Source organism: Hippocampus bargibanti, linkage group LG13, assembly GCF_051943395.1.
Source record: "Hippocampus bargibanti isolate YZ-2025 linkage group LG13, ASM5194339v1, whole genome shotgun sequence".
Lineage (NCBI taxonomy): Eukaryota > Metazoa > Chordata > Actinopteri > Syngnathiformes > Syngnathidae > Hippocampus > Hippocampus bargibanti.
In genome coordinates this window covers 12,029,949-12,057,669 of record NC_142746.1, presented here as the reverse complement: position 1 = coordinate 12,057,669, position 27,721 = coordinate 12,029,949, and the positions used below count along the sequence as shown (strand labels likewise).

The 27,721-nt window shown below is 40.5% G+C and overlaps 1 protein-coding gene across 2 annotated transcripts; it reads right to left on the bottom strand.

The window, feature by feature from the left end:
- Positions 1-561: 561 nt before the first annotated feature.
- Positions 562-26,198, bottom strand: LOC148889335 (uncharacterized). 2 transcript variants are annotated; one of them, XM_089012113.1, is made up of 7 exons: positions 26,074-26,198; positions 14,850-14,915; positions 14,385-14,464; positions 14,174-14,306; positions 13,020-13,325; positions 12,833-12,932; positions 562-6,079 (listed from the first exon to the last, which is right to left on the bottom strand). In XM_089012113.1, the coding sequence occupies exons 1-7, from the start codon at positions 26,168-26,170 to the stop codon at positions 1,792-1,794; spliced, it is 5,070 nt and encodes a 1,689-aa protein (XP_088868239.1). In that variant the 5' UTR covers positions 26,171-26,198; the 3' UTR covers positions 562-1,791. The 2 variants fall into 2 exon arrangements, with proteins under 2 accessions (XP_088868239.1, XP_088868240.1); XM_089012114.1 differs by having other exon boundaries at positions 26,078-26,180.
- Positions 26,199-27,721: the final 1,523 nt, after the last annotated feature.

The following is a 27,721-nucleotide window of genomic DNA, read 5'->3' as shown; positions in this document are numbered from 1 at the left end:
TAAAAAGGTCGTATGATTAAGATGAATCTAATTTGAAAAATAAAACGAGAAGTGAAATTAGGCCTCCTTCTCGTTGACAATGTGGGCGACAGGAAGTCGTTTCAGAACGAGTGACACCTCAAGGCATTTACATGTATTGCTACAACCTTTATTTCTGCACCCATTTTTTTGCTGTTACATTTCAAAATTATCGAGCCATTTTTGAGAAAGTCTGGAATATGTAATACAACAGTGTTTTTTTTTCTTTATTCCCCACCAAAGTAGCAACCTTATATTAATAGCATTTCTTTTTTTTTAAATTGCATATTCCTAAAAATGTTGTGCATCAAACTGTAATTCACCAGTCCACTTACTATATTAAATCAAAACAATTAACTGACTCAAAAAAAAGCTTTGCAACCTTACAAGAAAAAATGCCAGGAAAATGTTATTTCTTGACCGGTCTTGCTTCCAAGAATAACATGGCAATCGTATGAAAATAAAATCTGAATGTTGCATGACTATTTACAAAATTTTAGAAATGTATGACCCCACATAAAAAAAGACAGAGCAGAAAAAAGGGAAGCGATAGACATTTATTCAGTAAAATTACTGCTGAAAAACAAACAAATTTTCTCTTAACCATACAGTCTTTTTTCTTTACCTCAAGTTACATTTTCTTTTCCGCTATGACCCAAATATTCTCTTCAGTATTATGAATCAGCAACATTTATAGTTTAAATTAAAAGTGAAAACAACATGTTTTTGGGCCTGATGAGTATTACAAATAAAAATAAAATAAAAAAAATCCACAAATCAATTCAGCCATTGTTATGTCAGCTCCAGGAAATAATAGCAATGTCTTAACATGAGCGCAGTTCATTCTTGATATTACCACAAATAAAGCACTTCTCTCTGTCTAATATACACAGACAAAAATATTTAAATAGCAAGTGGAAAGATTAAACATGTTCAAGTTTGAGTATTTGGCCTGTTTCAGATGGGCTACAATTAGAAGGTGACACAAAGTAATTAAATAATAATACTACTAATACCAACAACAACAACAACAACAATAATAATAATATTAATAATAATAATAACAATAAAGGGTCTGCATTTACATGTGTCGGGATGACCAGAATGAAATCGAAGCAATGCTAAAACTGGTCTTCATATTGTGGCTTCACATTACGACATCAAGATGGTTGAAAAAGAAACAAGATGAAAATGTTCAATGTGAATTCAAAAGCGCGGAATGTTCCTTTGATGCTCTACAGGCTTCTCGCAACAAAAACATCCCCGGTGGTTCATCATTTTCCTGGCAGGCTCGCTAGTCGGGTGTTTGAATGCATCTTGATATAAATAAAGCGTAGGCCCACAAACATAAACAAAGTATTTCAACTTAATGCGATGACAATAACGTTAATGCTGTGGAAGAGGTCATAGAAAAATAGGAGTCGGTGAGGACATTTGCATACGCTTTTGTTTTCCAGCGACAGACAAGGACAGTTCTGATTGACAAACATTGGTTCAGTTTATAAATAAGGCACCTGATCACGACAGTCACATGGCCGTCGGCTGCGTTTGAAAGGCGGGTGGGTTGGAGGATGTCAAGTGATTATTTGATGGGGAAACGGAGGGAATCTGGTTTTAGTGTCACTTGAAGTTTTTGTCTTCCCCTCAAAAAAGTTGCCGTGGTCTGCGCGCAGTCCCTGAAGCGGCGAACCGACAAAAAGCAAACCACCAAGTTTGCATTTGGACTTTGATGAGGTTTGACTTTTCCAGATGTGAGACGAAAAAAGGTCTGTTTCATCTGGACGTCCTGGTGCGTTTGGCGGGGGTTGCCGGGAACTCCTGCGATCTGGTACGCGGCCACACGGCGGAGCGACTTCTCTTCACAGCACCTGTTTTGCTCACGTGCTCCAACTTCCTGGCTGACTTGAGAATCGCTTGTTCTTTGCCCAACTTGGGCTTCTTTGACGCCGCTTTCATTTTTATCTGGGATCTTGTCAGCACCTGGTCAGAAACGCTGGGTGACTTGACGTCCAGACTTTGCAAGCTGGCCTCGGGGGGATCTTTGATTTCTCGTCTTTCCGGCGAGTTGTTTGTTTGACATTTGCCAGCATTCGCTTTGCTCATGGCGACTCTTTGCACATCTTTGTCATCTTCCGATGATTTTTTGTCCGCTCTGCTTTTTGATAATTCAACCGCAGAACTCAGTCGTTGCGAAAACCTTCTTACGCGACCGACGTCCTGAATTTTGGCTGCTCGATGTCTCATCACCCTCTTTCTTGTCAATGTTTTCCTTCTCACCATTTTGGTGGCTTTGATGGTCTTTGCAGTGGATAAGGCGAGTATTTTCGGTGCGTTAAGAGGAGGAATAGATTCCGTGCAAAGTCTTTTCACCCCGTTGGCTTTGAAACTTTTGCTTTGCTGGACCTGCATCTTCCCTCGAATGTTGGAGTATTTTCTCAAAATCCGCGCGCTCGCCGGATTCTTGGGCTTCCCGGAAAATTTGTGGGTTTCGCCTAGTCCCTGAGCATCAACGGCAACATGCGACTGATTGAAATTGTGAGCATCACTGAGGGGTTCCCGCCTCTCTTTGACTTTGACGGAAGTCATCTCCTGCTCCAGGGCCTTCGCAATCAGCTTCTGACTTCTCGGGTTGCTTTTCACAGGAGAAGTGACGGCAAACTTTTTGAGATGTTTCTTGAGGCGTTCTGCTTGTAAACTTGGGAAAACACCATGAGAAGCACCCGAACCGCCGGACGAGCTGTGGAAGCACAGCTGAGTTTCCGACGGGAGACGCGTGTTCACTTTCTTCACGATGATGAGAGATGATGTTTCCGTCGACTCTAGGAACCAACGACAAATACTGGAAAGATTGTAGTCCTTCATGAAGAGCAATTGCACGGGCGAGCACCGTTGGTGCTCTAAAGTCTTTGGCTTGCGGGCCCGGCGTTTACTTTTCCAAATGGCGGCCTGCCTGTCGGCTCGGTTTTTGTATTTTGCGGCGATCTGGCCATCTCGCTCCATCTGCAGCCAACCTTTCTGCATCTTCTCGTATCTGAGGTTCAAGTTGGTGAGCAGCTTTTTGTTTTCTTCTCCCGCCAGCGACTCGAAAAATTTGTTTCTTTGTTTGCGCGGCTGGCGTCTCAGGCCCATCTCACCGGAGCGTAATGATACGGTGGATAACGAAGGTGCCTTGGTGGAAATTTTCTTTCTTTGCTCTGGCGGCGTTTTGGGCGCTGAGACCACTTCAAAGTTCTTTCCGGATGCTGAGAGTAAACTGGTGGAGGGTGGAGACAACCTCTGTGATCGTAGAGAAAGTTTTTTGTCTGTTGGGATTTGAGGGGACTGTTCAGCCTTGCTACTTTCGCTCCGCAACGGCATCTTTACGGGTTTGTCTGCTCCGCAAGCAGCGGTAAAATGTGAACTTGCGGGGATGTCATCTGGAGATGAGATATTTGTTTTCTGGACCGCAGGCTCCATTCGAAGAACCCGTTTGACTCTGGTTTCATTTGTTGGTGTTTCGGTCTTGTGGGAAGCTCGATCCTCCATTGGGCTTGTCAACTCGACATCGAGAGGCTGTTTCTCATTTTTGCTTTCCTTTCCTCCCAACTTTGAAGATCGTAACTTTTGTCGGATCAACAAACTCGGGCTTTCTTCTATTGATTGAGTTTGTTTAATGTTTAACGGCGCCTGCTGTGTCTTTTGGACGGTGCTGATTTGCGATGGCTCGGGGGCAACAAGCGGCAATGACTCTGCAACAGGAGGAGAACATGAAGGCAGTGCTGGAGGAGGAGGGGGAGCTATTAGTTTTGGAGGTGAAGTGGATGGGACTCCATTTGAAGAAGCTTCATCGGCTTTCTGGAGAGACGATCTGAGCTGTCGTTTGGTTTCGCTTGCTTCGTCTTGCTGAACGGGCTTGTGTGACTGGATCGGCTTGGTTTTGAGGGAAACTTCAATTGTTGGATTATCTGGTACGTCAGAAGCTGAAACTGGTGGACACTCCGTTTTGGATTCTTTGGTCATTTCGGTTTCAGGGATGTGTTCCACCAAATTGTTTGCATTCAAGTCAACATGATCCTGTTTCAGACCTTTCTGACTTGGCTTTCCTGACAGACCTTTCATTGGTGAGAGGCTACTGGAGTTGGATCTCCGTCGCAGACTTCTGTCCGAAGCTGATATGGGTCTCCCGTTGACATAGCCCACGATAGCCGTCTTTGTTTGTTGTAGCCTCTTTGGCAGAGGGATAACGGTGCCTTTTTTTCGACGCCAAGGAGGTAATTCCTTTAAGAGGGTATTAAGGGTCTTTGAAGAAATGTCATATTGATCATTTTCTTCTAACGTTGCTCCAGGTGCACCACTTTCACCTGCGGCTGTTGAACTTTCAAGCTCATTTATTATAAGGTCCTCAGTAGAAGTTGAGGGGTTGTACTTTCCTGGCTTTTGTCTGTTTTCAGAGAGGACATCCTGCTGTGGTTCTGGGGGTTTCTTAATTTGAGTTTCTTGGTTGACTGTGTGATTTATGCGCGATGATATGCGAGTTGGGATAGAAACCACCTCATTGCGCTTTATTTTCTCACATAAAATCTGAGTTCCCGCTTTTTGGATGCTAGCTTTCTCCAATTGTTCTACTGCTGTTGTTTCTTCCGGTGATTTAGATCCATTCTTTTCAGGTTCAATGTCGTTTTCCTTTTGGCTTTTCTGTTCAAATGAAGATAGTGCTACATTCTCCCCACTTTCACTCACTTTTTTGACATCTGATGCATCGCCTTGCGATAACTGGATTGGGTCTTCATCTGCTCCGGCGTGTGCCGTGTCATCTCTTACATCGTTAATTTTTGATAAGGGGGTCTGAAACTGGCTCTTAGCCTGACCCGTCTGACTCGTTTCGACGATAAATGACGTTTCTACTTCACCGGCTGCCACTTCGACCATGTACCCTGTGCCAGGAACTATCCTCTGATCAGACTGTTGTATGTGTGTCCCTTCACTTATTGTCTCCCTGCAAAAAGGCATATCTACTGGGGGTACGCCTTCAGGCTTGGAAAGGATTTGTTTGGGGGTAATCGGTGTAATCAACTCGAGTATGGGATTAAGACATTCACCCCTCCCAGCTAATGTGCGGACAGTTTTTAACTCCCAGATTTCATCGGAGTACAAATGTCCCCGGGTGCTTTTTCGAGCGTTGCGACGAGGCATCAAACGACGGTGATCTTTAAAACACTCAGTAATCGGTTTGTCAATGTAAACAATGTCACAGTGACCAAGGTCTGGATCGACTGGCTGAGAAGGAGAGCGTTGAGTGTGTTGGTGATACACTCGCCGGATGGTCTTCCTGGCAGTTCGTGGTGAATCTGCGCTCAGAGATAGAGGAGCTGAACAGCGTTTGGTGGGTTCACCCTCAGCTTGCCAGGCGGCTCTGCTCTGCCTTGTGTGATGCATTGGACTGAGCTGATATTGTCTTCTCAGAGATGAGCTGAGTCTAGTGCTATGCATGTCCATACTATTCAGTGAAATGGATTTACTTTGTTTGTCCTCCACGCAGTCAGAGTCGGGTGTGAGCGAGGTTGTCAGCACACAAGATAACTTTTTTCCAGCAGAAACATTGCTGCTTTTCATTATTTTCATCTTAAGAGGTGCGTGATCACCATTTCGGTTGTTCTCAGCTTGTACGGGAATAAGAGCCTGGTTGCTCCCTGACCAGGCGCTATGTAGATCCAAGGCAGGACAAGGGTCAACAACAGATTCTGTCGATGGAATGATGTTCTCTGGAACTTTTTCTGTGACACTACTGCTTTGGATAGAAGAAGACACATCAAGTTTTGTCATGGATTCATGAGGAGACTCAAGCTTCGGACATAACTTCTCAGACAGGGCTTTGTCGGATTTTGGAGGGGAGCATGTTGCTCCTTGGACTGGAGAGTCACTATTTTGCTGCGTCTTGGAGGAACTGACCTCCGTTTGCAAGTAACCTATGGCGTCAACAATTGTTCTCTGGTGATGGCGGCAGAGTTTAGCCATGAACTGCTCCAGCGTTGAGGTGGCCTGGAGTTCTTTTGCCTTTGTAATGCGCACGTCTTGACACTCACTGTGGGAAAAAAGATAAGAAATGCGGCATTAAAAAAAAAAATAATAATAAAAATAAATACAAATCTCAGGTAACAGTGGGTTTATGGAAAAAGAATGATGTATTGTAAAATTTGTAAAAAAATAAAAAATAAAATAAAACAACAGGGACCAAAAATGTGGATCATTGCATATTTATTAGAAGAATAAGTGATTTTACTTAGTCAATTTAAATCCAGTGAACTTGACCAATTACATTGTTACAGATATTAAAGTTTTTTTTCTTTGCACACTATTTAATATCACATTGAGAAATTCCTACACATGCACAAGACATTAACTTTAAAACAAGGTACATTTTCTACCACTCAAAAGAGCAAAATACATTTGGGGCAAATATAGAATACATACATTGTGTCAAACTCTTTTTTCTGTGCAAATAAAAATATTGAAACAAGTGCTCATCAAATGAAATCAACAAATAAAATAATAGGTCTGGATATTTGTAAGAATGAAAGTTTATGCTGGAGACATTTCATAGAATCAAAACAGTGACATAGGATGGCGTAATATGTGGGATTTCATCAATATTTTGCTGACGTTGTCAGGGAGGTAGTATTGAGCACGACATTTTCACATGGAATAGTGCGCTATTTTAATTTTATTACATAGCTATTGTATTGGATTTTGATAAATGTGATTTGAGAGAAAAGCTAAACTACACAGTGGTCTTGAAAATAAACTCCTGAGACACTTGTAAAATGTCAATTTCCAACTTTATGCAGTTTGGCTATAGCTTGAACTATGGAAGAAAGTCAAACAGGCGACATTTGGAATCACATTTCTTCCACTGAAAGTTTTTGTACTGAGGTAATAAGTGAGGCAAGACTGGTGGACCCTCTTTGTCGAACCCTTCAGTTTGACAACAAACTGCAGTCGAAATAAATCCAGGCATGCGTTTGACGACGTAAACTAGATCAGAACATGTTACTAACAAGTCAATCGCCATCATCTCCTCCCTGCAGCGTTCGCACTGACATTCACCGTCTAAAACTACAAAAATGAAAAGGGTGAAAAGATGCCTTTGATTTTAAACTCTAAATATAGTATGGCAAACATATTCTGCATGGAAATATGAAGGGATTAAAAATATTTCTGAGAGTAAGAATAAGAACTGCCATAGTAGCACTTTGTGTGTTTTTTCAAATGAATTTCAATCCCTGCTGGTAAAACCGAAGGAGTACAGAGTACCTGAATTCTGAATGGTTAGGGTTTCATCCCTGAGGGGTTCTCTCGCCCTTTCACAACAGCACAGCGATACAGACACCACACGCATGCCTTTTCTTTTCAAAATAGCCGCCACGGTATAAAATGCAGACTGCAGATCACATCACAACCCGGTTCCACGACAGTTCACAATGGATCTCTGAAGCAAAATATGGATAGAAATTATTTGGAATATTACAGACAATGAAGGTATTTTATCCTGAGTGACCCATTGCACAGATTTCTGAACATTTCAGACTCACAAATTTAACACACTGTTTACTCGACAATAAAGAACATGTACAACAGTAGTAGTTCAAAAAGCAGAGCTTAGTATACATCAAACTTCTCACATTTAGATAGCTCAGTCATGCAAAGTAATTTACATTTGTTGTTTTTTATGTTAAGCATATCTACAGCATGTACTGTACAACAGAAATAGGTGAGTAATTTTGTTGATTTTATATCCCGGCTCGTTAGAAATAGTGATGAAAAAAATGTGTTAGCACGAGGCAAAATATATTAACTTTCTTTGCATTGATGTATCACTCGTCAGACGTGTGTAAACTCATGAAATAAACGGAAATTATCTTAGGTGTCTAATGCGTCATTAGACCAATTCACATTCTTTGACTGATAAAGCAATAATTAATTTATGTTTTTAAAAATGGTGAATACACTGCATATTGCATTCATATATTTTAACTTCTTTTACCTAAAATCAAACAAAATGTGGAATGTGACCTGTTTCAGCATCAGTTGTCCACAGAATAACGTGTAATAATGCTCTCAATCACAATTATGTTCTTATTTACATACGTTGGCACCCCATAAACCACTTTTGTATCAGTTTGTAATCCGCACATTTTTCAAAGAAACATAATATCATAGTAAAGTGTAATATAAGTATCAGCTACAGTAGATGACCGAATTCTGGGCTGACAGATGATTTGATGATTGTCACCGCAACAGTTGTTTTTTTTTTAATTTTGTTTTGTTTTTTCCCCCCAGATATTTTCATTTGAAATGGATGTGGTGAATTGACTTCTGGAGTGGTTTATTATTCCAAGAGGGTTAAGCGGGCGGTTTGTGGATTTGAGCTTGGTCCACCGATGCATAACGACGAAATAAATTACATTTATTTACACGAAATCCTCTGAGAAGGATTACAAACCAATATATCAAAATTATAATTTTACATAAAAGCAACAGAGATAGAAATAAACTCTCCTCAACATGGTGTCCCCATCTAAAAGACTGCAAGATTTGCTACATACTTAAAATCAATCTGGTAAGAGAATAATAGTAGGTCTTGAAAGTCCTGAGGTATATGTGATAATGCACACTGAGGTGTTCCAGTGGATCAGAAAATATGAAATTATTTCCATCCGTCAAAAAAAACATCATAAGAAAATGCCCTGCTTTAAATTGAAAATAAAAGAAGGAAGAAAAAAATAAATGTTCTTATTGTACGCTAGTTGTGTGCAGTTAATTTGAAAAGATCAACTACTCAAAATAAAAAGACAAAAAGTTGCAACCAAACATTGACATAAAAAAATATTGATCTCATTACCGGCGCACGACTCCATTAAATAAACCTGAATGGTGTATTGTCATAAATTACGTTTGCTTTACTGTCAACTGTGTATAGTTGAGAGTGACTCAACTCATCATTCATCAATGTTGCGCAGGCATTTCGCATCCGTGTGAATAGTCTGCTAAAGTTTCAGATCAACGCTTTCTTCTGCTTTGGAGAAAATAAATCCAAGCCCGCAAATGTGAAAAGTGACCCGTTTGAATCACCAAAGGCTTCTGCCGGCACTGAAATGCGACCAACAGTGAAGGTAAGCTGTGAAGACAGTTGACAATCGGGCACATTGTTTTTGTCCTGTCGGTCAGACATCCTGAATTAATGCCAATTCTAAGTGGCATTTGAACTGGCAAACCAGGAAGCGACTGTTTACCGAAGCTTATATGCGAGTGAGGTATAGAGTATAGTATGCACAAGAGTACAGTGAATCCGCTGTTTAAGACAAGTCTTGAATCTGAGCCTGAAGTGAACCTGAGGCTTTGTGAAGGCATTGACAATAAACTATTCCCATTCATAAATACAGCACAGTGAATCTAGATATATTACAAAACCAGTTGTGCTTGATCTTTTAAAAGAAGCAGAAAAAATAGAATCTTGACTGAGATCGCTGTGTTAAAAGAAGTGGACCTGCACCAAGTTATAAACATTATTGTGTAGAGCAGTGACGTGCGGTGAGGTTCATGGCTGGTGAGGCACTGACGTCATCAATGACGTCACCGCTCATCTCTACTTAGTATTTGAACGGTAAATGTGAAAATTCAGCGATTTTGAAAAAAATCCTAAAACGGTGAAGTTAAATGGACAAGAACTTTAAAGTAATACATCTGTTTAATTTATTTTTTCATTTGATATTTCCATGACAGCTTTCCATGATGACAGGTGAGGCATTGCCTCACCTGCCTCCACTGACTGCACGTCACTGGTGTAGAGCCAACATATACGTTTGAGTACATTAGTATTTGAAGATAGTGTGCCACGTGCATTTGAAACCTTTGAAAATATTGACCACCGTACATACCATCATGCTCTGACTGCTATTTACAAGGCCAACGTCTAGAAGTTACAATGAGAGTTCAGAACAGTACTGGCAGTAGACATTGAGGGGCGCCACTCAGGCATGTTGCAATTTTCTTTCTGAATTCCAAATGTAAGGAGACAATTCAGTTTACAGTGGATGGGGGGGTCCTAAATTTAAAATAAATATTTTACACATACGAATAAAATCTTGTAGTGCATATAGACAATGGAATGTTAAAAACAAATGGCCGGCTCTATTAAGCAGCCAAATATAAATAAGGTACTATTTATGTTATTTCGCAATTTAGAAAGAACGTTTTGGGTTTATGGACATAAACGCAACATGCCTTGCCTTGTTTAAAAAAATTGTACAGTGCGAGTTTGCCATTGTTAATTTGGTGATAGGCTTCCATCATGCAAAGCACTTCCATTTTCCGTGGATGAGCTCTCTCTCTCCTCAGTGATGTGCTGGAGTTCTTCACTCTTTGGAAAACACGAGGGGCTCTGCTCGTCGAGCTGGGTAAGCAGCCTCAGTTTCTTTTTCGGGGGATGTTTCAAGGTCCCCATGCGCTCCTTAACCTTGTACTCCAGAGTGCTGTGGGGAATGCCATAGATGGACTGAGCTTTCGATACACTCATTTTCCCACCCATTACTACCACAATGGCCTCCTCCAACAGCTCCGTGTTGTACTGGCGATAGCGGCCTCGTTTCTTCCTGGGTGGTTTGTTGGCGAGGTCTGACTCTGAATCCAGGACACCGTTTTGCCGGTCCGTATCGTGGGGCCAGAAAACGCCATTGGTCTTTTTGCGATTCTGCCGAGGCAGTAGGGAATGCAGCTTCTTTCCCAGGCCGTTCTCCAAGAGGGACCCTGAATTTTCAAAAAGCTGAGGATCCCAAGCACAGTCCGTTCCTGTGGTAAAAACTCGCACCTGGGGAATCTTGAGGTCAAAGTTGGAATCCCGGTGGTTTCCTTTACCGTAGGACAGAGACTTTGAGAAGAGGCTGGCGGCTTCCAACAACCTCGGAATGTCTTTAAGGTGCTCGTCAGCTTCACTGCTGGCCTTCAGTTTGAGGAGTGCCCCGAAAGGAGCTTTGGGATTCCAGGGTCCCGTTCCGTTTCCGCAGAGGTCAGTGGGTGTGGTGTCGTGGTTATGGCTGAGAGGTGACTCTGGGTCGCTTTCCAGACCAACCTCCTCTTTGATGTGCAGAGAGTACGCGAGAGACGAGGAGGGCTTATAACGGGCGGAGTGGCCGATATTCTCCCTCCTCCTCCCATCCTGTCGGTCCGCGCTCAAGGATCGCCTGATTGGATGGAAGGAAATTGGGTGTAAGCAGAGCTTGCACAGTGCCTTTCTCTTGTTGCTAAAAGGAGGATGGGTTGGGGAGGGGAGGATGTTGGCCACTCCTTTATTAAATGACCTTGTTTTGGTAACATCACTCACTTTTGCTTTAAAGGTCTGGATGGTTGGTTGGTTGTGATATTAACAACAACAAAAAAGGGCTTACGCCTGACATTTATTTGCTTACAACAACAACAACAAAAAAGACACAAATGGAAGAAAACGGGGAAAAGAAAACAAGAAGGCAAACATAAGAAAGGAAAAAGAAAATATGAATAAAGCCAAAATGAAGAGGATGCGTGTTCATTAATTGGCATTGATGTGAGGCAGCTTTGCATGCCAATGATTGACACAAAATGAGAAATGCATTGAGTTTTGTTTTTTGTTTTTAACATTTTGCATGTGACGTTACCATTGAACAAGCACAGCAATAAAAGAGTAAGCCAGCAGACAGTGATTGTTGTGCTTATGTCCAACTGGAAGCCAAATCAGATGAGGCGGGTACAGCTACATTACATTCAATCTCATTTGGATGACGTCAGCATTACAAAGCAGAACAATTGCGCAAATCTAATTATTTTGATCTCAAATGGAAGACAATTCTACAAAGTTAGGGAATATGAATGTCAACAAATGATGTTTGTGTGACTATACTTTTCAAAGTGGATGGGAAACTTTTTCAACCCAATGGTTTAGTCCTCCGAGGAAGACGGTAAATTAAAATATGATCGTCATTATCGGGTAAATATTTATCATTGTACATGATGAGGGTGGGTGGGGTGGAAAGTTTGCAATTTTTTTCCCCATAAAAATGCTCTTGCATTGCATATTGGGTTGAAGGTTCATCACATTTGCTTTTAGGGATACATCAATGTTTTTTATTTCATCAACAAAGAGATGTGAAATAGCAGGACTATTGTATTTGCACAAATCTTTTCCTAAGGGAACCTTTATTTTCAATGCTTTGGCAGCAGTACTTTTGCTCAACAAATGATTGACGTGAATGTTGATAGACTGCACACATCAAATGCAAACTATATTACCAACACAACAACAGATGTAGAGGTAATGCTTTTGTTTTGACAGCCCATCATTCTTCACCATGTGATCCTCTTTCAATTTCATTTCAAATGCTCCCTGGCAGTTTAATATTGGGAGTGTTTTCCTTTAAGAAATAAACGATGAGCAACTTCACTGACAAGGCCTGCAATACCTTGTGAATGACAGTTCATCTGTGCTTGGCCAAACGATTATGATCAGAAAAGCAACGGAAAAGCTAAATTTTTGAATACCTTGAAACACATGTCACAATTTTATAGCGTGCAGCTTCTTAAGTTCAGGAAACTGCACAACGCATATGCTAATGTAGTGCAGGTGAATTGCAGTGTTGTTGGAGAAAACGCTCAAGTAAGTTATCGTATTTTAAAAATGTTTTGCAATATTTTGTTCTTAGGCACCATTCAAATCATTCAAAGTGTGACTTTTGTTTTGATTTTCATTTTGACATCAACAAAAAGGGAGTGAAGCTTGAAGAGAACCAACATGGTGGACTTTTCTTACCCTTTGATTGTGGACAATTTGGGAGTAAGGCGCAGACTGGGGAGCGGCAAGCTGCTGGCACTATTTCGACTTTTTTTGATGGACAAGTCAAGGACTCCCTCTATTAAAAATGAGGCACAGGTTAGTTGACGTAGAATATTTATGCAACAGAATTTACATCGCCCTGTGTCGATTGTTTCAAAACTACCTTGATCACTGGGCTCAGACATAGTCTTTTTAATGGTGAGGTCGAGAGGGACCTCTTGGTCAGCCATGAGGAGCTTGCTGAGGACGGGATTGTGACTGTGTGCGGGCCCCGCAGCGCTGCTCGGTGGAGCCCCGCAAGTCAAGGCCGGGGTCTGCGGGCTTTGGTCAGAGCTTGGCTGGAGAGCTGAGCTGCTATCCTGAGGAGAGCTGGTTTTTGAGGTATATTCTGCGGCAAACTGCCGGATCATTTTCTGGAGGATCTCGCGTGCCACTACTGGAATGTGTGGGTCCGAGAAACTTGGCACATCTGAAAGGGGGGTAAGGGTGGGAAGAAGGGAGAAAATGTTTTGTTTCAGATCATTTTTGAACATCAAGTCAAATATATAAATGTATGTGCCACTGATTTTTGCAAGAAAGACTGCCCCAGCTCATCTTTTTTATCACAAATTTTATGTGTCTTATACCTTTCAAATAGAATTTTGGAAGATGACATACCCAGCATGCAACACTTTTTTTTGTAGAGTACTTGACACAAGCACGGACTTTGGGCACTGTAGGCAGTGGTGATGTGTGTCGACCATTCTAACCAATCACTACACTTTGCTATCTTTAGCTAATTAAATTAGCATATGAAGAAGTTGGGGTGGGGGGGCGTGTGCTGCATCGATGTTCGTGTGACAGAACATATGATGACAATGCAAGATCGTGCCAACCGGACTAAATATGTTTGATATAACATGCAAATGTGTACACTAAAAATTGTTCATTATTGTTTCAGGCCTCTATAGAGCTCGCTGATGATTTGACTGTTTGAATTAGGTGTGTTGAATCAGTGTCGGGTCTAAAACAGACAGGATATGCCTCACCGAGAACCAGAGTTCCCAGCCCGTTGTAGGGATTTCAAACTTCGCTTTGTTTTGATTAACTCATGTTGGAGAGTATTGCTGTGAAAAGTATGGCAGCGAAAAGACAACTTGTGTTTCTGCTGTTTGAAAATGCAATATATCTGAATCAATATGCCACAATAACTGAATATTTACGGTTTACGACAGCTAGCAATAGCGTGGCTGTCATGCATGTTGACGGAGGGACATCATAACGTCTAATCACATTTAGCGCTTTAAGTCAGTGTAAAAACAGTGCTAAGCCACTCACCTTTATTACAGAGGACTGCAGTGAGGAATTCCTCAGCTTCCTTCTCTAATTTGCTGACGGTGGTTCGATCTTTCACCACAAGAGGTTTGAGTGGATCATCACTCTCCTCGCTACTCAAGCCAATCAAGTGTTCCTGTGTGGTGATGAAAGGATTCAGCAGGAAGGCATATGTGTGATCATATTGAACAGGTGTGAGAAAACAAACTTTTACCTTCACTTTATCTCTTCTAAAACAGCAGAATAAACATTTTTTATCAAATGACCAATCAGACACAGGAACAGGCTCTGAATCTGTGGACATCAAACACAAGGCAGGGAATGAAATAGTGTTCTGAAAATACATTTAAAAAGTTGAATCTGATTTGCACAGCTAAACTAAGATCAACTGCATTCCTCTACCAAATGTTAATGTATGAATTCCACTTGAACGAAAGCAACGTTGACAATGTAGGATATGATGGAAACACAATTACCCCCACTGTATCACAGCATGCATTATTAAAACGACTGGAGGATATTTGACTGGCATTGCACCGTGCAAAACATCAACTTGGTTGTGTCTTCAGTTGTCAATGTCGAGGGGCACCGCATGGTACAGGCAACATATTCTATGCAATAGAATCAATGGCATTCAATCACCTGAAATGGTATATAAGAGACAATAGAAGATACTCACCCTTAAATAATTGCAGGTCTTCTACCAGCTCCGTGCCAAACAGACCTTCGAGAATGCTCTCAAAACCTAAAAAGAGAGATAACGTCTGTTTGAGAAATGCTGCTGCTTTTTTTGCTAACAATTGAAGGCAATTTTATCAAAAGGAAAGCACTTGTCATATTAAGTTAAAAAAGTCTCATCCATCTTTTGTTGATTTCTTCTTCACAACACCTGTGTGCTACTCCCCCATTGCAGTTAAAATACACATTATCAGCTTTCAACAAGCATTTTTTTAAAAATATACTTCAACACGAACATGCCCTTCATCCCCTGTTGCCAGGCAACTGAAGCAACTACAGAGTTAGGAAGCGATGGCATACTGTAACATGGAAAAGAAATATGACTGCCAGGTGAAATGATCAAAACATTCACTGTAGTCTTGTGAAGCCTCCGCCGGCTGATTAGCCACCGCAACTGATCCAATGCAACAATTCAAAATGTGAAATTGTGGGATCTAGCAGACCCCGTTGTTGAAAAGCACTTGGCGTTACAGTGAATACACAACATGGACATACTGCCTGTAATGCATGCTCACTGCTGCAGGGCCAATATAACCAATTTAAAAAGCACTACATGCATCAAATCAAGCGCTAAAGAGGTCACATGGCGCATCTGTCCACTGAGCCGCATGTAAAATGTGTGCATTATTCCCAACTGTCTTTAAGGCCGTCGTGAAAACAAATCTAACGAGAGAAGGATAAAAAGTGACAATTCAGTCAAAGATGTACTTACAACACACGATCCCGAAGCATCCACTCTCTTTGCCAACTCACTCAATTGGAACTAGCGCTGTCATGTGTTAAAAAATGCACTCTCTCTGCCTCCCTACAAATTCCCACCCACTTTTTTTATATATACAGCCAAAGCGAGCAGAGGGGGGCGTGAAGTGGTGGAACACAGCCTTGCCTTTAGCTGCAGCACGAGTCTGTTTCTGGGTTACTGCACAGGACTCAGCTGAAGCCATCCAATCCTACTTCTGAAATATTTCAGAGGCAGGCACAGAAAGTAGGTCATCCACTTTCATTTGACAGAGCAGCACCATGACATCAAACTACTCTCCAAGAATTCACTTTCGGGCATTTAAAAACTGTGTCATTGAGTAATGCCATGACTCTGAGGCATTATTAACTCTTTCGGCATGGGCAGAGGATGGTGTGCTGGGGAAGGGGAAAAAATTCTCCATGCATTCATCTTTAAAGTTAAACCATTTGGGAAGCGGAAACTTGCATTTAAAAAATAATAATAAAATAAGTCAGCAGCTACATGTGCAGTGTATAAAATATTAATTGCCCGTTTAGCCTTTCTGCATGCTTTCCAAAATAAAAACAGAATGTAATGGCCGGTGATATAATTCTGCTGCCTATGCCAGAAGGGTGAAAAATTGTAGGTGTTACACAGCTAAGCACCAGTTTTTACAATACAATGTCCACTCTGAAAAGGAGCCTTAGTCATTTTAATGAGGCTAAGCAGAGAATTGGGCCATAATTGAGATGCTGATACGAAGATCGGCTTTGAAGTAGAGTGAACAAATTGGTGCCAGATACTAAATTAAGCACACATTCAGAAAAGTTTAAAAAAAAGCATCCATAAAGCCGAATAATATTGAAACTTGGCGACACTGAGGAGAATAATCGGGTCATTAGGTTAATAGGATAGTTATCTTCACAAGTCTTAATTGAATTAACTGAAAGTCATTAACCTTCATTTAGAGGAAAGGACTTTAATTCAGAATTCATTCAAAACTAATAACTTTCCATTTTGTATTGACAGCCAGGTGAGAACAAAACACAACTTCTTTACACAAATTAAGCATTTTCAAATAATAGGTTATGATTTCATAATTACAAAAATATGAAATTCAGAGAGTATTCCTTGAAAGTGAAGAGAAAGTTTTGTAGTTTGACTTAAAGTTCCACGAATATGACACCGTTGATACAATTCACTTTATTATTTGGTATAACCAACAGACTGCATCTTCTTCTTTTCCTTTCGGCTTTTCCCTACAAGGGGTCGCCAGAGCGAATCAGTAACCTCCATCTTCAGAGGTATGATATGCATATTTGTTTTGGCCCAGCTTTTACGTCGGATGCCCTTCCTGACACAACCCTCTGTATTTATCCGGGCTTGGGACCAGCACAAGAAGACTTATGTCCCTTTGTGGCGACAGAACAAGCAACTCGCTCAGTAAAAGGCCCATGAACAAACATTTAAGATGTACCCTTCTAAAAATGTTGACTGGTAAAAAAAAAACTTTGACCAAAAAAAGAATTGGGATTAAGAGTCTGTAGACAGTGTTGGTGCTTACGTCCGATTAAGGTGAGCACTGACCTATCTGCCAAACCCTTGTCCTGACCTACATCTTTAATACCAAAGCAAACCTGACAGGGATGTGGTTCAAATCCTGTTTTAGTGAGGCGGCAGAGTGGCCGACGTGGAATATTTACAGTATGTAACAGAACAGTAACAGCTGAATAATATATATATATATATATATATATATATATATATATATATATATATATATATATATATATATATATATATATATATATATATATATATGGATTTTTTTATAATAATAATAAGATTTTTTTTAAATAACAGAACGTGTACAGGATGTGTGAAGGTTGGCAAATTTCATATTTAATGCAGTTTGACAGAATTATCTCTGAATACAAAATGCAGGTCCATCACTGAACCATCCTGCAAGTGAACGTGGACGGAGGATGCATCGCCCTTTAAGATGGAGCCTTGATCAACAACAATTTGACCAAACCAAGCCAATAAGCAGTTATGTAACAAAGTGAGTTTTACCACATGTTCATACATTTTTCACAAACATGTACTGAAAAGTACTCAAGAGTTTGAAAAATCTATCTCAGACCCCTCAAATGATCTGATTTTCATAAACATGGTGTGGCGCTTCAACTCCTTGTTCGTCCTTGTACTTTGCATTGATGCCAGAAGAGATTTGAAAGTGTCAAAATGTGTATGGCGAGACGGCGGTTGAATTCGCACATCTATCCATCCCTTAAATGCACGTTCTTGACTTATTTCCAAAGTCCATCCGAATATAAACTTGCTTTAAAACATTGAATTAACTTAATGCTATTTTAGCTCTTATTCATTCACAACGTTGTTTTCCCCTAAAATTGTGTTGGCCACTAATACTATTTGTGTATCACCCATATCCAAAATCAACTAAACAAACATGGTAGGTATCACTGCAGAACGTCTTTGCAAAAGTGAGGTCCCTTATCATGATAAGTGTTCCCCATGTTTGACCCACCCTTCTGCTCTCCTTGCGCGGCAAAGGGCGTACAGTACCGCATCAACCCCACTCTGCCCATCCCCCACTGCAACTACTGTACACATACTGTGCAACAACTCAGGCTCTCGCAGCATAGGAGCTCCCTCCGCTCAAATCAGCGTAGAGTGCAGCCAAAACAGACCCTGCTAAACCTGCCATGTTTGCTTTTCCTCCCAAAACATGACAACAACAAAGGCTTTAATCTTTAAAGACTATAAAGTCATCATGTTTTATAAATGCCACACGGTTCAGATTGCGAGTGTTAATTTTGCATGTCGCGGAGATAACACAGGACCATTCCATAACAGTAAAGATAAAAATGGGGATGAGATGAGGAGGGATGGCAAATTTGCATGAATTAGCTGAGCAACACGGCGTGACTATGTGCATCCTAAACGAGTCCATCACAGAGACCAGGCAGCTACAAAGCATGTGACAGAAGCCTCTGGGCTAGCCACAAAATCTGGCGGTTTTCTGGCAAGCTTAGATCACGTACAGGAATACGAAAAACTGAGCGTTACACACTGTGTTCCTTGGGAGTACTGTACGGTAGATGCATCAACTTTAATAGAAGGGAATGAGCTGGCAGTTTTGTGGAGCATCTACAGAGCAAAAAAAGTACAGTACATGAATACTTAACGTGATCTGATGCAAACTGACACAAATGGTGCAACGCTGCACAAACTTGAAATAACAAAAAACAACATTGGTCAAGTCAAACATGGGGAAAAAAACGATTTTTGAACAACGAACACAAGCTGCAGAAAAGCACTCAAGGCCATTAATGGATATATAAAAACTGCTGCATTTAAATAGGGGGGAGTGGAGTGGTCGGCCAAAAGCACAACATCGGGGTCCACTGTGATAGAAAATGGAACACAGAAATATTTGAATTATAAATAAGGCCATCTGTCTGAGGTCAATATTTGCTTTTTGGTATTTACAGTGCAAATCCATGACCCTGTGCCCCCCCAGTTAAACAGAATATTAAAGTGACCTTCCAAGTCGAGATGCTGCGTCGATGTTCAGACACACAGCATCCATCTGGGGGCTGCTGAACCGTGAACGTACGTACAAGCAAAGATAGAAACAATTGTTGCTCCTGTTTTATGGGACAATTGCTCTTGTCTCTGGGTTCGTGGTTTTACTGCACACAATAAATACACTCATACAAAATGTTTATTTGAGCACGAGCCCGGGATGTTGGTGTTGCGTGCAGGCTGCCCTCTCCACCAAAAAGCCAAACATAAGTATGTCCTTGTTGTGGTGGACAGAAAAGGTCTTTCTACGGGCAACAGGCTGATGCATTTGTCATGCAATTGCGGCCCAAACACAAAGAAGGTTTGTCAATCATAAAAGGGGTGGAGCACACATGACAAACAACTATGATGTCGTCCTTTTGTGTGCTCAGTGGTGAGCATACAACTAACCAAGTGGTGTTTTTGTTCCCGAGAAAAAGAGCTCACCTAGTAACAGCAGTGATGCTAATATTTAAAAAAACAACATGGGAAAAAAAAACTATGACGTTTGACCATTTCATATCATGATCGCAATATAAGTTCAGCATCCATTTCTGAATCATTTAATAATAATAATTTTACGTTTAATTTTCAAGGCCACTCCTGCAGGTTGGCATCCAAGATGGCGTAACATATCCTGTTGAGCTCTGTGTGAAGTATTATTTTGTGTCCATTTCCTTTTGTGCCACTTATTAACTCATTCACTGCCAGGCGTGCAAAAATGTGTCCGCTCCAGTGCCATGTTTTTTGTCATTGTCACTCGAATTCCAGGACCCACAGAATATTGAGTTTTAGGACTACATAAACATTCAATACAGCGTCAGAAACCCGAGACTCTCTTCTTTCATCAGAAAAGAAGACTTAATTCCTAAATTATATGGGTCTGGCGTTATATGAGGATGAAATAAGGGTGGCAGTCCAAAATACAATGCAATACATACATATTGGTTTATTTTGCGTTTTAACAACAGCTGAAGCTGGAACAAAGCGCTAACATGGAAAAAAGGAAATGCTGCCCCCTTGTGGAAAAGAAAAAAAACATTGCCAGAGGCCATGGCCAGCGCTTTACCGTAGTGTGAAAAAAAAAACAATACTAGAACAAATACAGGAATGGTGCGCTACGTCTTATTTTTAATTACCGAATAAATTTGTGAATGGCAGTGAATGAGTTACACTGCCTGCTGTTTTGCTGAAAAACGTTGGGCACACGCCACTTTGACGTGGTTCCAGCAAGACCTCAGTGAAGTGTACTCAGTCACCCGAGCACTTTTATATGTGGTCTATCACAACGACATTCTGTTAGTTTAGCAATGAGCATGGCTTTTCCCTGGCCTTCCCTCTGTTAATTACTCCTCACTATCCCTTTGTGAGAATGACATTTATAAGAAGTGTAGTTTATTCACCACCATGAATGTGAGATGATGGAGGCTGTGACAGCTGAATTAAGAATGAAGCCACATGTTTAACGGCCAGTAGCAGCCGGCCAAAGCTTGTGTATTGTATTATGATTCACTTCATGGCCCAATCAGAAACGGTCCTGATGAGAATTGCATCCTCATCGACGTGGATGTGCTGCGCTTCATTTCTATGAGTGGATGCTGATGCTGCTCAAACTAACATTGTACAGCTTCAAATCATGTGATGAACGTTATCCATTCTGCATTCATTGCAGAGTGGGCATCCTGGAAGGGGGTACATCAACTGTGGGGTCTAGCCGAGAGCCTATGGTTAATTTTGGAAACTGGAAGCCTGCGGGGCTCTTTTAGACTCTTTTGTAATTAAGGGCTATAAAAATAAACTTGACTCTTGGACTGGATTAAAAAAAGAGGTCATTAAAGATATAAGTATGATTACCTGTCTGAGCTACATATGAATGAGTACTAGAGCTACAAAGTCCAAAACCTTGTTCGCATACATAATACATGGTGGCCAATGTACAGTACATGAAACTGATGTACTGTGACATTTTGAGATCAGCGTCATCACAAGACGCCTGAGTGAAAAATTTTACCACTGTGGTTTCTTCCTCTTGTGTTAACGTCAACATTGGCGCACATTTTACTGAGCGAAAGAAGGATGCAATGGGCATATGAATGACTCACACAGCAAATCATGGGATCAAATTCAAGTCCAGAGCAGACTGTAACGTATTAGATGCCGCCATCTCAGAAATCACCATTACTATAAGGCAACCGTTGTATTTTATCTTTCTATTAGTAGTGATATATAGATGAAAACAGCTTTTTCCATGATGGATGGTGATGACATGCCTTGTGGGTCAGAATAGACCTTATGTACGTATACTATACCGAGATGCAAGATACTAAACAAACATCATTATTTCAGTTAGAACAGCGTGAAGACAATGAATCAACTGTGCTATTGCATTGGTGAAATGTGTATTTACAATTTTTGTGGAACCATCGAAACACCCCCCCCACCCCCAAATAGCCGCCATGGCCACTTCCTTTCTGACTTAGCGACACACCAATTCAATTAAGAGTCAATTACACCCTCAAGAAGCATAGCTGCCATTAAAAAAAATGACAATGTCAATGCACCATAATAACGTTTAATCGAGTCCGTAATTTGAAAATACGTCACCAGAGGGAAAAAAACTGTTTTGACAAGGTGGCAATCACGATCAATTACTGTATTTAGTTAGCTGCAAAATGTGAAATTAACCCGTATTCATGTTTTTTTTTATTCCATGATGAACAGGAAAGCTGATGTGTCAGGCATGGATTCACTTCTTTTCCTTCATGCACGTTCACTAAACCAAATGGATACATTTTTGTCATGCAACTTCCATGCACTATTTCATCAGTGTATTCCTCCGTGCGATTCGCATGGATTTTAAAGGCACACAATTCAGCTGGAGGCTTTACTTATTTTGCGAAGCGAATGCTGATTATTCGAGGGTATCTAGCGTGCCTCAAAAGTAAAGTTAGGTGAAGGATGGCCATTTACATAATTAGAGTTAATTTTCAATGTACAATTGGCCATTTGTACCAGTTTTTCAAAAGTGTATGAGATAGTGACTCTATTGACTGCTCAGGGATGAACAACCAAGCGTTACATTGTTAAATGAGGGGGTATCACAACATTCAACAATCTCATTTGAAAAATTGGATTTAGTAAAATATCTTCATTCAGGACACACTGAAGGAGAGTTTTATTCGAATCATACTGTATATCTTTCTGACCTGGTGATGAAAAGGTTTATTTTTTGGGGCTCTCATGTCACACCCTTGGATTATACTTTGTGGGAAGCACCCATACGCACTGGTCCGAGTATTTAATATGCTTGAACACTCATTTTTAATGAGTCTCCAACTATCACGGTAAATACAGTAAGCCAGTTCATTTTAACTCATTCACTGCCAGACGTTGTGCAAATGTGTCTATTCCAGTGTCAGGGTTTTTGTCATTGTCACTCAAATTCAGGGGCCACAGAATATTGAGTTTTAGGACCACATAAACATTCAATGCAGCGGAAGAAACATTATTCTCGTCTTTCATCAGAAAAAAAGTGTTAATTCCTAAATTATATGGCTTGGAACGTTATATATGAGCTTGAAATGAGGGCAGCTGTCCAAAATACAATACAATACATACATTTTGCTTTATATAGAACTTTAACAACAGCTGAAGCTGTAACAAAGCACTGACATGGAAAAAGGAAAATGCTGCCCCCTCATGGAAGGGAAAAAACATTGCCAGTGGGCTTACCAGCGCTTTATCGGCACCCGCGCAAGAAAAACAAAAGCCTGAACAAATTCGGGACTGGCACTCAACATCATATTTTCAATTACAGTAAAGTTTCGTTATATCGATATTCTCGGGAGTCAGAAAAAATGTCGATATAACCATACTATCGATATATCTGTCCTTCTCCGAACTGCATTAAAAGGGGCGGAGGCAATACGTAAAGGGGGGATCTTTGATATGGCGTGTAATTTTATCATTGGGTTCATGGATTGCGTATCTAGCATGCTTTTTGTACGGTAGTGAAGTGAAAAATAAACTTATGTATAAAATAAAAATGTCTTTACACTTTTTTTTAATGACTATTTCCTTTCGAAAATGCAACCAATGCAAAATCCTCACGTTGTTCTATACACACGAAACCACAAACGCCAGCATGTACAAACATATGAAAAACAGTGATTGTTGCAAGCGATAAAGATATCTGAATACAAAACAATTAAATACATGTACGGAAAATGAAAACTGCAACGTTTACATTACTTACGTTGATGACGTATTCTGCGGCACGTCGAACTGTTTCGCGATGGAGGATTTGTTCCTTGTTGGATTCTCCTCGACAGCCACTATTAGCTTGTACTTCGTTCCGAGATCACAATTCTTACGTTTACCCATGGTTTAAATTGGTGTTGAACAACAGTAATGTATATAAGCTCTGCGACGGCTTTTTCATTGTGCTCGCGTATGACAGTTCAAAACACGGAAGCTGGTAGAAAATGGCGTCTGCTACACTGCGCAAGGCACGTTGGGAGCTGGTCACGTGACCAAGTCACATGACCAGCTCCAAACGGCGCGACCGATACAGATTTCGATAATGGTGGTACGGTATAGAAACCCCTAAGCAAATATCGATTCACCTTAAGTATCTTTTGTATCGATATAAACATAGCAAAATGGCCGGCGGGAGATGAAAAAGAGCACCGTAGTAACCGGATTATCGTAATAACCATGAATCGTACTAAACGGAACTAATTATACATAAAAAGACTAGAAATGTGCACGGGAAATGAAAATAGTATCGTGATAAGCAGTATTATCAATATAACCGATATCGATATAACGAGACTCTACTGTACTGAATAAATTTGAGGATTGCAGTGAATGAGTTAAACATAGTATTATGTAAAACATGCGTTCGCAAATTGTCAATCCATGTATGACTTTTCAAAGGTGGAACCCGATTAGTCATTTGTGAAGCTAAAACCCCAATTTTGAAAAAGTAGTCTCAGTGACAATATCCACTGAGCAGCCTTTTCTGAGAAAAAAGTCTTGTCGATGGTACAGGTCAAAGGAGAATGAACCGACTAATCCGAGCTGACGGTATGGCAGCAGTAAGTGAAAATGCAACTTGTAACTCCCCAAATAAACAGAAGAAGTGCTAAAAGAGTATAAGACCACACAGGGGAATTACAGTATGCCAACTACTTTACAAATATCCAATGTAGGATATAATTTGGAAGGCCTTCTAGTCTAAAATTCTTCTTTTCATTTCCCTTAAGGGGTCGCCACAGCGAATCAGTGTGCTCCATCTTCAGAGGTTTGATTCGCATGTTTGTTTTGGCCAAGCTTTTACGTAGCATGTCCTTCCTGGCACAACCCTCTGTATTTATCCGGGCTTGAGACCGGTACAATAAGACACTGGCTTGTGTCCCCTTATGGCTACAGAACAAGCAACTCTATGAACCTAATAAAGATGCTCAGTAAAAGGCTCCCAAACACTAAAATTAGACTTGAAATATATACCACATACACGGGCTAGTGATTTATATAGTTTGAAAATTGATATAATGCTCACTTGGCTGTGAAAATTGGGTTACATTATCACAATTTGGACAGAGTGGCCTTCTTTGTGGTATTTGATTAAATGTATGCATTATCTTCAAAAGTGCCCAACAGTGCCCTTTGGAGGCCAAGGTACAAAGGCATCTGCGCCGTGTCTGATCATATTTTGAATGATATACTATACAACATAATATATATTGATTTATATAGCGCTTTAACAACATCTGAATCTGGAACAAAGCGCTTAACATGGATGTCCATGGATGTTGGGTGTTTTTGAACAAGTTTTGGTTGGCATGAATCACAGTGCCATTCGTTGGCATCACAATTAATGGCAGTAAATGGATCACCATTCTTTTTAATACTGAGTACTACTTCTTGGGTAGGCAAAGTTTAATACACATTTTCGGCAAAACAAATTTGCAAAAATTACATTTTTATATTGTTATTATCAATTAATTACATGCAACATTGTTGCAACATGTTTATGATCTCTCACTAAAATTAGAAGATTTCTGCCTACATTAATACAAGGGATGGATATGGATGAAAACTGGAAGGCACATTAATGGGCGCTAAAAAAAATTGGCCGGACAAATCTCGTCCCATGGCCTTGACTCTGACATTTCCACTCTATAGGTCCGAGGTCCCACGAGATGAGACCTTGTTGGCTGACCATGACCACAAAACTCGAGTAGCTGCAGCACAGCAATGCAATCAATGAACGTAAATACTGTATTATTATACATCCTGCAGGCTTGTCAGAGGTTGTTTTTGCTGGAGTCGGGAGCTCCAAAGCGGAAGCTCCCCACTCACTTCCTCGTTGTGGTCATGCGCGTGCCCAGGACGGAAGAGCTCGTTTAAAAGCGCGATGTGTAGACACGTTAAAACGCATAACGGACACGCCAATTATGAACAACACATCCTAGATAATTATAGCCGGGAACGCGCATTCGATGTAAAGAAACGGTGATGCGCAGTTAGGCCGATACGGTGCATAATTCCATGACACTCCCTTTAAGGCGAGCACGGTGCCCTTTAAACAAACTACAATTGCACTCGGCTCCGATCTAAAGTGTTGAAACCCCCCCACAAACGCTTAAAAGAGCATGCAAACAAAAACCGCAATACAAGCTGAAACATTTACCCAACGATTCCGAACGAGGGTAACATTTGACCAAAAAAAGTCGTCCGAGATGCCCCGAAGAGAGTTGGGTTATAGCTGATTATTTACACCGAATCTGCACGAATAGACGCCGAATTCAGCTGCTTGAATCGTATTTAGTGTCGTTGGCTCGGTTCTTACCTACACAGTGGATAAGTTTGTGCCGCCATGAGTCAAGTTCTTGCCGAAAGCCGCGCCTGTCGATGGAGCATTGCTGCCTTTTGCACTGACTCGCCATTTTCTGTCGTTCTTCTCCGGCGGCGGACACCCGCACGCCGAGAGGAAGCTCTGGACGCGAGAACGCGCGCGTCGACGTGCTGTGTTGTGGGGGAAATCCTCCTTCCCACGCATCCCTTTCAAAACAAGCTCTTGTTTTATTGTATAGTAATGTGGAGACTATTCAACACAACACACCTTTATTTATATCGTTATTTCTTGACAGCCACAGCTGTAACATAAATCAAACATTACGGTTGTTCCCAAACCGATCGAAAAAAAAAGATTTTCCATTACCACCATGATGAGCAATACTAAAATATACTAGCTGTGAAGGTCCAAGTATTCATCAAATATGAGACATTCAGTATATTTTATTTCTAAGAAAATATGTTTAGAAATATTGATAGCTCATGTATCATTAAGGTATAGTTCACATTCAGGTTAAATAATAATAGTGTGTACATAAATATGTTCATGTGAAAATTAGATGTAAAGAAAAAAAATGGATAAACCCAAAATATTCATGTAATTTGTACAAGAGCGCCGATGCGTACTGTATGTGGAACTGTGAGTCACGGCTTGGAATTGAAGCGGATTACCATGACGTCCCTGATTTATAGGTATAAAGGATACATTGATCCTCTCCTCTTTCATCTACAACTGCTTCATACAACAAAGAGGCTCAGGAAAGTGCTTGAGATTGAATGACTGTCTGTGTCTTTTGTGTTGTGTCATATTATATTATTTTGACTTCAAGATGACGCGGCGAAAGTGGCTGGCTTTACAGCAGCTCCTATATTTGTTTATCTATTTATTCTTTTTTCTTTTCCTCTGTCTTTCATAATTTTGCTGCTGTGAATTGGGAAATTCTCCAATGTAAGACAAATAAAGGTCTCATATCATCTTAAATATTTTAAAACATTATGCAGCTCTGGTGTTCGTAAGGCCAGCCCATGGGCACTTAAGCATCAATTTCAATCACAAGTATATGCTGTTACTACATAAAATGTCAGCCTATTGGTGGTTGAAAAGGAGGATTAGCCTTAGGTATTGTGTACAGCACTGTTTTATTTTTATTTGTTGGAGTAAATGTCAGTGATGTGACACCTGTATGTTACATACTCCCGGTAAGTATTTTCTTTCTTTTCTTGTTTGGCTGTCACGACAACTTCAACAACACGACAACTTTGGTTTACTTAAATTTTGACCAAATGAAACAGGTTGACCTACATATTACACGTGCAGTATTTTGTTTAATTTGTTGATTCATTTGTTGGGTAACAATACTTTGCCTTTAAAAAAATAATAATAATATTAAAATTGCCGATACCACGAATTGGGTAGTGACTATTTAATATATATGTATGACGTGTACTGCACTTGTGTTTGTGGGGCATTGGCCTAATTTGTAACCAAGACAACTATTCAAACGATTTGTTTCTTCACATAACAAACTGCCATAGAATCCTATATAATTCTGTATTGTTGATAGCTGAGAAGTCATAATACACACAATGGAGCCACTTGGAAGATTTATCACTGCCTTATCATCTTTACGCAGACTCATTAC